Here is a 13815-nt window from a genome sequence, read left to right on the forward strand (position 1 = left end):
GCTATAAAACCAAAGGCTCACGCATTAATGCGATCTTTACTTTAACAATGGGCATTTGTAGGCCTGTCGCGATAAACGATAAATCAATTAATTGCACGATAATTAAAATGAGGTTGATAATTTTTCCGGCTGCGATAATTTTCATTTGCATGCTTGTTTGTTTTCCTCATGTCTCTCTCTACCAAATGGGAATATCGGCTCTTTTTAGCAAACCGGCTCATTTGGCTCAGCTCACCAAGAAGAGCCGGTGTTATGTCCTTGTTGGGGAAAGCGCCCGGCGTTTCCACCCCAACTCCACCTTTTATTGAGACAACACACTTTATAGTTGTTACTTGCACGGGTACCCACACTCTCTGCAATGCAAACTACAGCAGAATGTGTTACAAAGGGTGGTTCCCCTTGACTCCTTTATTTATAGTCAGTGGGAGGCGCAAGAGTCATGCAGAATAGGGAGGTGAGAGAAAGTTCTGGTTTTTCTAAGGTGGGAATGCTATTATTAATATAATCTAAAGTATGAGGCTAGGGAAAAACAAAATAATGTATATACATATTTACATTCATTGCTGATCATACTGGAGTGATAACAAAATGATTAATAACAGTTTCTTCAACCTAACAGTCCTATACTGTCCCCTGCCACAGATTGCCTCCCCTGACATCATCGCTCCATTTAAATGCAAAGTCACTTCTCCAGCACAGCAGAAGTGAACGCTCACTGTAAATTCATTTTCTTGCCCTAAGCCGACTGAAAAAACTCAAAGTAGTTGTTTATTATGCCTTTTTACATTCAAACCTTAAGCTATCATTCACAACCTCCTATAATTCGTCACAAATGTGACGGTAAATTTTTCATTAAAACGCTACAGTAATGCCTTTCTTCTCGACAAGGCTCGTCTGTGCAAATACAGTCGCAAGAAGGGACTGATGTAGTTGAAAGATATACTTGATACTTTGTTGAATCCATTCTGCTGAATATTTTCTTCTATTCTGTCGTCATATAATATTATATGGCGTTTAACTTCATACTCAGCACCGTCACGCTTGGAAATGATCTGACATCGAAGCACAGACCAAAACTCACCAACATTTCACCACTCACTCTAAACCCTGTGTGTGCAGTACAGCTAACAAGTCGTATTGCAAGTTGTCCAGCCATAAGGAAAAGACTCTGGGGGGGTGGGGGCATTTTATAGCAGGCCAGCCTGCCACAGAATCCCCCCCTGTCTAACTCTGGCTGGGAAAATCCCACATGCACCAAACTTGGACCAGTCACTGATATTTATCTGATATTTTCCTTATTTATGCTAGAGAAATTACTTTGGGCTGAGATGTAAAGAAAGAATGATAGGTGTGGGGGGAGGGTGCTGTCACGATCGTGGATTGCGGGTAAGGTGCACGGACAGGCAGGCAGGCAAGGATAAGGCAAACAGCCAGAATACGGGGCAGAACTAGGGGTTTATTCAGGGTACGAAGCACGAACATCGACTCACATCAATGACGGACATGGAACTGAGGTAAGACACGGACTGAAATAGACAGGACTGATCAAAATAACTAGACACAGCTGGGTACGATCAGGGAAGCACACGTGGGTAATCAGGGGGCGTGGCACACACGAGGAGCGGACGAGTCGGGCATCACAGGTGCAAATTCAACTTCAAACTTTTTGGGAATGTAAGATATTATCTAAAAATAGAAAAAAATACAGAATTTCATAAACTTTATAAATAACTCTGTTTTTAATCAATAAGAATAAAATTAACTGTGACGACAAATAAAGTAATAAAGAAATACAACATCTGTAATAAAATTATATGGAGCAATTATTAAATTAACACTCAACAAATACACAAAAAAATCAACATAGTTACACACTTCAAACAATATTTTTATCAATAACAATAAAAGGGCTACAGGAGTTGAAGCTGGTTATGCGGCACCCTTCCTCAATCGCTCCAGAGAGATGCAGTTTCCTGTGGTGACCTGGCATTTAAGTTTTGTATGTTTTTTCATTTTAAGAATGTTGAATAACAACTCAGTTGTAAACATAAATCTTAAATTTTTTTTTGTTATTCTGGATATAGCTACCACCCTCCTCCAGGAATCTGGTGTGTATTTTTGATGGTCCTAGATAATCCCTTTCTGTTTAAATCATACATGAATTAAAAATAACTAATGTAATAAAATGTAACATTTTAAGATCATATGTAGAAATAATATTTAAGAAATATTTATTATTATACAATGTTTGTAAAATACTTCTAGGTTAATATTTAACCTCTTTTTGTTTTTTCAGACAATCTCAGTGGTGTGTGTTACTAATGTGGTAGTGAGGAAGGAGACACACTATGGGTAACTTTAAACTAGTGGGATGCTTGTTGCATGTCATCTAACCCCTCTCTCCTCTTTCTTCCTACCATTTCTTGTCACTCCACTTTCCTTTGTGTGATAATGTAATTAAAACACACACAAATATATATGCTTGTGTGTGTATGTGAGTGAGAGAAAGAGAGAGAGAGAGAGAGAGAAAGAGAGAGAGAGAATGAATGAATATAAAAACAGTTTTGATAAATCAGATTACACTCTGCAATGCAGTCTTGGTGTTAACATTAGTCTAGTGTAAACATCAATTTTGCTCTAGTTAGAGTAGGCATAGATTTTAAAACGTGTCAGAAAAACACTTCAAGAATTTATTTCCATCAGCCCAGGAGAAGAGAAGCCCACAAGAAGCCCTCCTGAAGCCTGCCAATGAAGGCCCAGCTGGACAGAGAACTACAACCCAGACAAAGCTTCACAAGGAGAGAGAATCAGAGGGGCTCCACTCCAACTGCTGCAAACGCCACGCCTCCCTGAGTGCCATCACCCGTCAGCTCACTAGCCTCTGAAACCAACTGCCAAGACCCCCCCCCCCCCTACAACCAAGTAAACCAACCTCCTTTCATTTCTAACAACCTAAGCTGTTCTGTTAACCTGCTATTTGACTTTAGGGTCGTGTTTCCACAAACAGTTTTACTGTTTTACTGTGCTTTGCAGAACAGTATTTCCCTTTTAAGGTTACTCATTTAAATCCGGTCATTGCATTTCCATAATTACATTGTTTGTGTCTATTCCGTTATTTTGTGTTTATTGTTTGTGTTAGGTGTAATGTCTGTCTTTTGTTAGTTGTAGGACTAAATGCATGTCTTTTACACAATTTCAGCCTCCGTTCATTGAGTGCTCACAATAGTCCCTGCTTCTGTGCGATATGGCTACTACACTCTGAAACCTCAAACTCGCCTGAAATATCGCGAGACTCTTTCTCATCGGCCGTGAGGAGAGCTTTGCTACCAATCCTTTACATTACCTGGTGATGCAGCTCGCTGGACGAGCCGTCTAACCCAGGTTACTAACCGATACTGGTTATTAGTGAATCCCATTTAAGTCTCACATTACAGACTCACGGGAATTCGCAATTGAGTTTGGAAGAGCCGACCATCCAGCGTAACATCCATCCATCCATCCATTTTCCAAACCACTTATCCTACTGGGTCGCAGGGGGTCCGGAGCCTATCCCGGAAGCAATGGGCACGAGGCAGGGAACAACCCAGGATGGGGGGCCAGCCCATCGCAGGGCACACTCACACACCATCCACTCACACATGCACTCCTACAGGAAATTTAGCAGATACAATTAGCCTCAGCATGTCTTTGGACTGTGGGAGGAAACCGGAGTACCTGGAGGAAACGCCACGATGACATGGGGAGAACATGCAAACTCCACACACATGTAACCCAGGCGGAGACTCAAGCCTGGGACCCAGAGGTGTGAGGCAACAGTGCTAACCACTGCACCACCCTGCCACCCCTCCGGCATAACAATTGGTTAATAATCAGCATTAAATAATAATTAAAGTTTAATTAATTTTACATCATATTGGTGGAGATATTAAAATTTACCTGAGGTAATAATTCCTACATATGCAATAAATTATATTTCCTGCTCGGAATTTGCCAGACTAAAGTAGCTACGGATTTGCATATGGCCTGTTGAGGCACCTGCTTTTATTCATATGGAGTGTTTTGTTGTTAGTTAGCACTTTTTGTTTACAAAGGTCCTAACTGGCAGTTTTGCCTGTTTTCCCTGTCTAAGCCTAATGTTTTATATTTTAAGGGAAATTTTGTTTACAGAGACTTCATAATCTATTTTATTTATTGTTTTTGGTTGTGTTTGGTTTTTATTCAACTGCATTTTTTGTTAACAGAAGCAGTCCATTTTATTTATTGTTTTTGGTTGTTTTGTTTATTTATTTTGAATTTTAAAAATGTCTTCCAGTCCCAGTGTTAAATGTTCTTTAGTAATGGAAGTTCATTGATCGTTGAAAGGGTGCTCTTGCATTAATTTGTCATTATTATTACATCAGCTGAAATAAGAATAGCAATAAAGGTGGGATAGAGAAAACAAAGTGTAGGGGAACACAGAATACAAACAACCATATTAAACATAACACTCATTACAAGGACATCGAACAACAAAAATTATATCAACAATACAACAATAACAACAATATCAACAACAATACTAATAATTGATGCCTGAAAATTACATACTTTTTCTAACACTAACCCTAGCCTCAGTTTGCTAACCCTAATTTGGGACCTTAGCGTGAAAATGTAGTAGCCTCCTTTTTCTAAACCTAACCCTATCCTAGGTTTCCTAACACTAATTGGGGGCCTTAGGGTGATACTACAGGCTGTTGGCAAGCAGGAAATATGCCACTAAAGCATGCAAAACTGTGGTTTTCTATCCTATGATGGAGCAGACCTGTCATAAAAACACATATTACTGCCTGAAAATGCCATACTTTTTCTAACCCTGACCCTAGCCTGTTTGCTAAGTCATTATTTCGTGATAGCAAGCCATGGCTTCACAAAATTAAGTCAGGATTTCATGATATTAAGAAATCTTCATTTCGAGAACATTTTATAATGATGATGTGAGGTTAAGTCATTTTATTGTGATATTTAGACATTATTTTATGATAGTAAGCCATGGTTTCACGAAATTGTCAGGATTTCATTCTTCATTTCGTGAAAGTATGTCATGATTATGTGAAGGAAGTCATTCTATTCAAGTCATTTCATATAAGTAAGCCATGGTTTCATGAAATTAAGTCAAGATTTCGTGACATTAACAAGTCTTCAGTTCGTGAAAGTATGTCATTCTAACGTGATATTAAGGGTTAGGTTATGAAAGTATCCCTGGCCTTGGTGACACCAAGGACCATGTTGTGCACTGTCCTTCCTACACTCCATCCTCAGCATTCAGGGGCCACCAAAAAGGACTGGATAGGTTATATATGGACTGCAGGGGGTACTAAGGATGCAGGAATTGGAGACAGGATTGTGGTTTAGGGACAGGATTAGGATTAGAGGTAAGGAAGGTGAAGGGGGGTAAGTTAGGGTTAGGTTAAGGGTTAGGTTTATGACTATGGTCAAGACCCTCACCTGCGCCCCAGCGTCCCAGGGCAACAACACGGACCAATCATGGGTTTATAGGTGCATCAACTCGCTTGACCACAGACATTGTCCCTTTAGTCAGGGCTTAAATATTTATAATTACCCCATAGTAAAAAAATCTATTTTTACCTTATGGTCTCCAGGGGACGGCGGTGATGGCATCATGGAAGATCCAGGAGAGCTCCAGCACCAGGCAGCCAACGCAGGAAAAAGCCACACATGGAGCAGCGACAAAGCCAACAGGGAAGTATCTGCCCTTCCATGGAACTAATGTGCCCTCTCCGTCAGGGTCTATACTAAATTGGCACCCCCTCAAATCTGACTTTCTGCATTGTGGTTCAACAGTGTGGCCCTCCATAAACTATGCTGGTCTTGACTTTCAACAGATCTGACTTCCTGTGGCATCAACAATAGCTCTCAGGGCCTCCCAGAGGCACTTCCCAGTGCCCGAGTCACCCCCCAGAGTCAATCCATTGCCATCCAGTACCAAGCACAATCCCAATAGAGCCAATTCATCTCACAATGTGTCCCACATCCTTCCACTGTAGAGGTTTAAAGGTAATTAGGGTAACACAGTAAGGAATAATTTTATAAATGGGGGTTATTTTAATCCTCCATAAAATTATGTGTGGGAGTTATTTAAACCCTCCACAATCTTATATTTGGGGGGTATTTTAATCCTCCCAAATTTTAATTTTAGGCTATCCAGTACCAAGCACCCTCCCAGTTAGATAAGTTAAATAGATTCACACAGCACTATGTCCCACATCCATCCTCTGTAGAGGCTTAAGGAAAACGAGGGTAACACAGTGAGGAACATTTTTAAATATGTGGGTATTTATACTCTCCATAAGTTTATATGTGGGGGGGGGGTTATATTAACCCTCCGCAATTACAGATGCAGCCACCTCAATTTTCCCCTCAAAGCCGGCTGCCAGCCAAAAGCAAGCCAAAGGGAGTAATCCCCCTGTTTCTGGGGGTGTGCCTAAATTCTCGTCTAAACCCGCCCATTTATTTACTGGCAGGGTGTTGCAGTGAGATGGCGCTTTCTTTACAAAAACAAATTTTAGTTATGGTCACAAGTTTACACACACAAGTAAAACAGGTATCAACCAGAATTTTTTTGGTAGCCATTAGCAAGCCTCTTGCATAATTCTGGCTGAATATTTGACCACTCTTCTTTGCAGAATTTCTAGTTCATTTAAACTAGTTCGGTTCCTGCCAAGGACCCGGCTTTTAAGCATAACCCACAAATTTTCAATAGGGTTAAGATCAGGGCTGTTTCAAAAAGGATGATTTCTTGCTTAGCCAAATAACTTGTTGAAGTTAAGGTAAACTGAAGACACAGCCGAACACCAGAGACAAACAGGGCTAGGTACTTAGCTAGTGAGCATGCCGGTACATACTAATCCAGCACAATGATATTATACAGTACATACAAAAACCCCTCGGAAGTGCAAAGCATGTGCTTTCTATCTCTGCCTTCAACTAAACAGGATGCTTGGCATCTTGACCAGGAGTGACAATTTGTTGTTCTAATATTCATTTATTGTTTTGTATTATTCCTGTAATATAATGTGATTGCACATTTTGTTCATCAATGTTTAATCCGTTGCATGTTATAAACTATAAAAAGGCTAGTATTGTGTCTTTTCTTACAGTTTTTTTTTTCAATTGCTAAGACAGGGTAGTATCTAGAGTAGTATCTTTTCACATGCCTGATCCATCCTTGGCATTGCTCTGGAGAAATATCTTGGCATCCAGCATTCATTGTTTGATCTTGTGTCAATTTGTTTATATTATGTGCTTTTTACTATCTATTTTAGAAAGGGTCTTGATAGTAATTTAACAAAATGACATATTTCAGTTTTGACTGTATTATTAGCAATTTTAGGGTCAGTATGTTTGTATGTGCAAAATTGCCTCTGAAAATGTTATGTTGTGAGTGAGACAGGAATCCATGACTTTTAGTCATGATTGTATTTAGTCATTGATTGCATTTTGTATGAAAGCAAAGCAAAATGTTTAATAGTTTAGCAACATAAGCTAATGTTGTGGTGACTGTATGAAGAGTTTTGAGAAAGAAACTTCAGTATTGAAGTATCTGTCTTAGAAATTGAAAAAAACTGTAAAATTCACATTGCCTTTCCAAACTGATTAGTGTGAGGAGCAGTGACAGACATTCCAGACTGATGGGCCATTGACAGTATGCAAAGGTGTGGTGACTCCAAAGTCACTTCAAAGTTGTAACACTTTAGTAATCAAACCTCATACAATTCTTTGAATGTCTCATTCACCTTTGTGTAGCCAACCCCTATGTCTATTAACTTCAGAGCTCAAAAGTCTTCGCTATAAATGTTTATAATGTGCTTTTTTTATAATTTGTCAGCACCACTGAAAATAGGTTTTTGAAAAGTGTATGTTTTAACAAAGAAATACAATAATCACATTCTAAATGATCTCAGATTATTGGTGCTGACACCAAAGCATTGGTAGCACTTTGGGATAAATGTTTTCCTAGATAAATGAAAAATTTTACAGTGTTTCTGAATTGCTGAAATATTAAAAATCATTTGGGAACAAAACTGCCAATTGCCAAAAAACATTTATTGAATCAGTCACTTGACAAAACTTTAAACCATATTCACCTAGTTAGACACAATTTTCAGATCCCAGTAACCCTTTTTGCAAAACTCGAAACACATTCTCATTCATCAAAACACATTTTACGTTATGGTGAACTTAGATTCATAGTAGAAAACACAGCCTGCAGAAGTTACGCGCAAGCCAGCACACAGTAGTCATTTAAACACAATGACTCAAAATTGTTCACACACATTTCTAAACATTTGAAGAAGTCTCAAAGAGTGACTAGAAAAAAGTGTGATATGTGAAAGGAGGAGGTGGACCCTGAGATGTGGTGGGAAATAGGGTTATTCAAATAGCTGGGTGCAAACAAAACCAAGAGGGGAATCCAAAATTGTGCTCAAGTCACAGGCAAGCGTCGAGAGCCGGGAAGATCAATCCTACATAGACTGACGAGATGGGATTCCGATGGGAAGGGAGGAAAAGGACTGGTGAGGAAATGAGGCAGGATGGGGAAGGCAGGCAGGTGCAGGCAGGTGGAATAAACAACCTGGCACTGAATGTCAACAAAACAAAAGAGATCACTCTTGACTTCAGAAGAAAGCACATGCCACACCAGCCAGTGTAGGGTCAGTGAGAAGCACCAGGTTTCTGGGAGTGCACATTACGGATGACCTGACATGGCCCACAAATACCACTTCTCATTTGAAGAGGGCACAACTTCATTTTCTCTGAAGGCTGAAAAGAGCAAACCTCCCCTTTCCTGTCCTTACAACCATTATAGAAAGCATACTGACCAGTAGAAGTGCAGGTATCGTACCAGACTGAGATGCTGCTGGTCAGAAGACACTTCAGGGAGTGGTGAGGATGGCGGAGAAAATTATTGGCACCTCTCTCCCATCGGTTCAAGAACTACACTACTCACATTGTTAAAAGCAGATCCAATAAGATCATAAAAGCTACCATGTACATGAGCTGTTTGAACTTCTGCGCTCTGGTAAACTTTGCACTATGCACTGCAGAACAACTAGATTTACAGTTTTTTACGATTGTTTACACTGTAAAATAAAAATTTCCACACAATTTGCAAAAGTCTACTCCAAGGAGCAAAACACCGCCACAGATTTGCACAACATTACACACAATGTCTGCTTCACTCTTTTTGCAAAACATTACACACAGTGATTTGTAAAACTCTACACACATTTCGACAGCTTAGACACAGATAAGGATTGTGAGGTTACTTCCTTGTCATTACAAAGCCCCAGATTGCCAATGACCACACTAATGAACTAATTGGATAAGCACATCCACAAGGTGTGGAAGCACACATGTGCTAATTAGAAAACGCAGCACTCAGGTGTGCTATAAAAGGCAGCAGGTGAGTTCACCTGTATTCATCAAAAATGGAAGGAGCTAGAAGAAGAGTGAGAATGAGAGGGGGAGCTCAAAGAGGAGAAGAAGAAGGTAGAGGAAGAGGCCTAGGTAGAGGAAGAGGAGAAGGAGGAGATAGAGGAAGAGGCCTAGGTAGAGGAAGAGGAGAAGAAGAAGGTAGAGGAAGAGGCCTAGGTAGAGGAAGAGGAGAAGGAGGAGATAGAGGAAGAGGCCTAGGTAGAGGAAGAGGAGAAGGAGGAGATAGAGGAAGAGGCCTAGGTAGAGGAAGAGGAGAAGAAGAAGGTAGAGGAAGAGGCCTAGGTAGAGGAAGAGGAGAAGGAGGAGATAGAGGAAGAGGCCTAGGTAGAGGAAGAGGAGAAGGAGGAGATAGAGGAAGAGGCCTAGGTAGAGGAAGAGGAGAAGAAGAAGGTAGAGGAAGAGGCCTAGGTAGAGGAAGAGGAGAAGGAGGAGATAGAGGAAGAGGCCTAGGTAGAGGAAGAGGTAGAGAAGAACTTGAAGAGTTGACAGAACCTGAACAAAGAAGACGAGGACCAAATTTGACTCAAGAAATCCGTGCAACACTTATTGACCATGTTCTCAACCATGGACTGACACTGATGGAAGCTGGACAAAGAGTTCAACCAAATCTCAGCAGAAATACTGTTGCGTCAGTAATTCGGACATTTCATCGAGAAAACAGGTAAGCTAACCACACAGTACATTGAAACTTAAGCTTGCTGTACTTGTCATCAATATTGTTTACTGTGACATTTGAGGCTGCATGTGTATTTTTTTATATATACAGTATATTTTTCACATAGGATTGAGGGTCGAGGACACCAAGGTGGAAGGGGCCCTATGTTCACCCGTGCACAAGAGGCCGCCATAGTGAACATGGTTGTGGCCAATAATTGTATCAGGCTGCGAGAAATCCAAGCCAATATCATCAACGATGACCGTATTTTCAATAACATCCACCGAGTCTCTCTGTCAACATTAGCTCGAATCCTCAAGAAAAAGCAAGTACACATGAAGCAACTATATCGGGTACCATTTGACAGAAATTCAGAGAGAGTGAAACATCTGCGCTCTGAATATGTGGAGGTATGTATTGTTCATTTTACTGCTATGGTGTGGTATTGTGCACTGCTCATAATGTTCTGGCACAAAAAAAATGTGCAATAGATATTGAATAGCATCCTATTGTCTTTTACTGTGTTTCAGAGAGTCTTGCAAATGGATGCAGAACAAATTCAGCATGAATTTATATATGTGGATGAGGCTGGATTTAACCTTGCAAAAACACGAAGACGAGGGAGAAATGTAATTGGACACAGGGCAATCACCAATGTGCCAGGGCAGCGAGGGGGTAACATCACCCTCTGCGCTGCTATCACACAAAATGGGGTCCTCCACCACCATGCAAATCTGGGACCCTATAATGCAAATCTAATACTTGCATTTCTTGACAGATTGCACGAGATTGTCACAGCATTACACAAAGTGGACCAGATGCGGTACATTGTCGTTTGGGACAATGTCTCATTCCATCGGGCTGCTCTGGTCCAGAATTGGTTCCATGGTCACCCTGATTTTGAAGTGTTATACCTTCCCCCATACTCCCCCTTCCTGAATCCAATCGAAGAGTTTTTTTCAGCGTGGCGGTGGAAGGTATACGACCTGCGGCCCTATGACCGTTTGCCCCTCATTCAGGCCATGGAGCAGGCATGTGATCAAATCGACGCAGCTTCTGTGCAGGGGTGGATTCGTCACTCAAGGCGATTCTTCCAACAGTGCCTTGCAAATGAAGACATAGCCTGTGATGTGGATGAAATCTTATGGCCTGATCCAGCCAGACGGAGAGATGAGGAATAGTTACAGTATTTGTGTTGCTTTTTTTTCCAGAGTCAAACTGTATGTACTTCAGGCAGTAATTTTTATTTGTCTACAGATTTTATTTGTTTCATTGATTTCATTGTTGGTTGATTACTGTAACTGATTATGGTAAGAAATACTGTATTTCTTGAATTGAAATAAATACCGGTACTTGAAATATTCAGTCTGCAGCATCAGTGTTGTGCAGTGCTTGGTAAGTTTATAGTAGGCCTATTTGTGTACATTCTCCCTATATCTCAAACTAATCATGAAGAATGTTGTGGGTTTGTCACTATTTTTTGTCATCGAAATGATCCCTTACATAACATCTGCCCAAAAATCTAGCACATGCTATTTCCTAAAATTAGTTTTTCTACACATGTGTTTTTTATTTATCACAGCAGTGTGAAACTGTCTGCAATAGTGTCTGATCATTGAGGACTGTGTTGGTTAAATGAAAACTAATAGCATTTTCACAAATATGTGTATATGTTTTGACTGATATGTGTATGTTTTGACTGAAGTGTGTCATTTTGCAAACAATCTAGGAATTCTGCAAATTGAGTGTGGTGTTTGGATAATTGTGATTAGATTTTGACAAAAAGAACCTGCTTTTCAAAATTGTGTGTAAACAATCGTAAAAAACTGTAATAAGAGCTTCTTCCCTCAGGCCATCAGAATACTAAACGCTAATGAACATAAGTTCATGTGAAACCCTAACTCCCTCTTTACTCACTGTACACTATATTACCACAATAAGTATTAAGTTTACATTTTATGTATATAGTGCAATAGTACAATCACTGTGATGTTCAATATTTTTCTTTTCATCATATTCATCACTGACTGGTTTTACATTCCTGTATATGTATATTGTTTTGTATATTTAGTGTCTGTCCCCTGGAGCCAGGCCTTCGGGTGGGGCTCGATGGCGAGCGCCTGGTGGCCAGGCCTACACCCATGGGGCCTGGTCGGGCACAGCCCGAACAAGGTACGTGGGTTCCCCCTCCAATAGGCTCATCACCTATAGGAGAGGCCATAGGGGTTGGGTGCAATGTGAGTTGGGCAGCAGCCAAAGGCGGGGACCTTGATGGTCCGATCCTCGGCTGCAGAAGCTAGCTCTAGGGACATGGAATGTCACCTCTCTGATGGGGAAGGAGCCTGAGCTGGTGCACGAGGTTGTGAAGTTCTGGCTAGATATAGTCGGGCTCACCTCGACGCACAGCTTAGGCTCTGGAACCAGTCTCCTTGAGGGGGGTTGGACTGTTTTCCAGTCTAGAGTTGCCCACGGGGAGAGGCGCCAAGCATGGGTGGGCATACTTATTTCCCCCTGGCTGGGCGCCTGTACATTGGGGTTTACTGCAGTGGACGAGAGGGTAGCCTCCCTTCGCCTTCGGGTGGGGAGACGGGTTCAGACTGTTGGTTGCGCTTATGCTCCAAACAGCAGTTCAGAATACCCACCCTTTTTGGAGTCCTTAGAAGGGGTGTTGGAGAGCGCTCCTCCTGGGGACTCTCTTGTTCTGCTGGGGGACTTCAATGCTCACGTGGGCAATGACAGTGAGACCTGGAGTGGCATGATCAGGAGGAACGCCCCCCCCCCGATCTGAACCCGAGCGGTGCTTTATTATTGGACTTCTGTACTTGTCACGGATTGTCCATAATGAACACCATGTTCAAGCATAAGGGTGTCCATATGTGCACTTGGCACCAGCACACCCTAGGCCGCAGTTCGATGATCGACTTTGTAGTCGTGTCATTGGACTTGCGGCCGCATGTCTTGGACACTCGGGTGAAGAGAGGGGCGGAGCTGTCAACTGATTACTACCTGTTGGTGGGTTGGCTCCGCTGGTGGGGGAGGAAGCCGGCAAGGCCTGGCAGGCCCAAGCATATAGTGAGGGTCTGCTGGGAACATCTGGCGGAATCCTCTGTCAAGAGGGGGAGGCGGGGGACATTGAGTCCTAATGGGCCATGGTCCGCGCCTCCATTTGTGGAGGCAGCTGACCGGAGCTTTGGCCGTAAGGTGGTAAGTGCCTTTCGTGGCGGCAATCCCCAAACCCGCTGGTGGACACCGGTGGTGAGGGATGCCGTCAAGCTGAAGAAGGAGTCCTATCGGGCCTTTTTGGCCTGTGGGACTCCGGAGGCAGCTGATAGGTACCGCCGGACCAAGCGGGATGCGGCTTCGGCGGTTGCTGAGGCAAAAACTCGGGAGTGGGAGGAGTTTGGCGAGGCCATGGAAAACAACTTCCAGACGGCTTCGAGGAGATTCTGGTCCACCATCCGGTGGCTCAGGGCAGGAAAGCGGTGCAACATCAACACTGTTTATGGTGGGGATGGTGCGCTGCTGTCCTCAACTCGAGACGTCTTGGGTCGGTGGAAGGAATACTTCGAAGACCTCCTCAATCCCACTGACACGCCTTCCGATATGGAAGCAGAGTGTGGGGACTTGGGGGTGGACTCGCCTGTCTCTGAGGCGGAGGTTGCTGA

At 42.2% G+C, this 13815-nt stretch overlaps 1 protein-coding gene across 1 annotated transcript; it reads left to right on the top strand.

Moving 5' to 3' along the window:
• Positions 1-9644: 9644 nt before the first annotated feature.
• LOC125750131 (uncharacterized) lies at positions 9645-11331 on the top strand. Its single transcript, XM_049027523.1, has 4 exons — positions 9645-9735; positions 9778-10156; positions 10278-10560; positions 10681-11331. Exons 2-4 carry the CDS (start codon positions 10074-10076, stop codon positions 11329-11331), a joined length of 1017 nt encoding a protein of 338 aa, XP_048883480.1. The 5' UTR covers positions 9645-9735; positions 9778-10073.
• The last annotated feature ends 2484 nt before the right edge of the window (positions 11332-13815 follow it).

This window comes from Brienomyrus brachyistius, chromosome 10, assembly GCF_023856365.1.
Source record: "Brienomyrus brachyistius isolate T26 chromosome 10, BBRACH_0.4, whole genome shotgun sequence".
In the NCBI taxonomy this organism is placed as follows: domain Eukaryota; kingdom Metazoa; phylum Chordata; class Actinopteri; order Osteoglossiformes; family Mormyridae; genus Brienomyrus; species Brienomyrus brachyistius.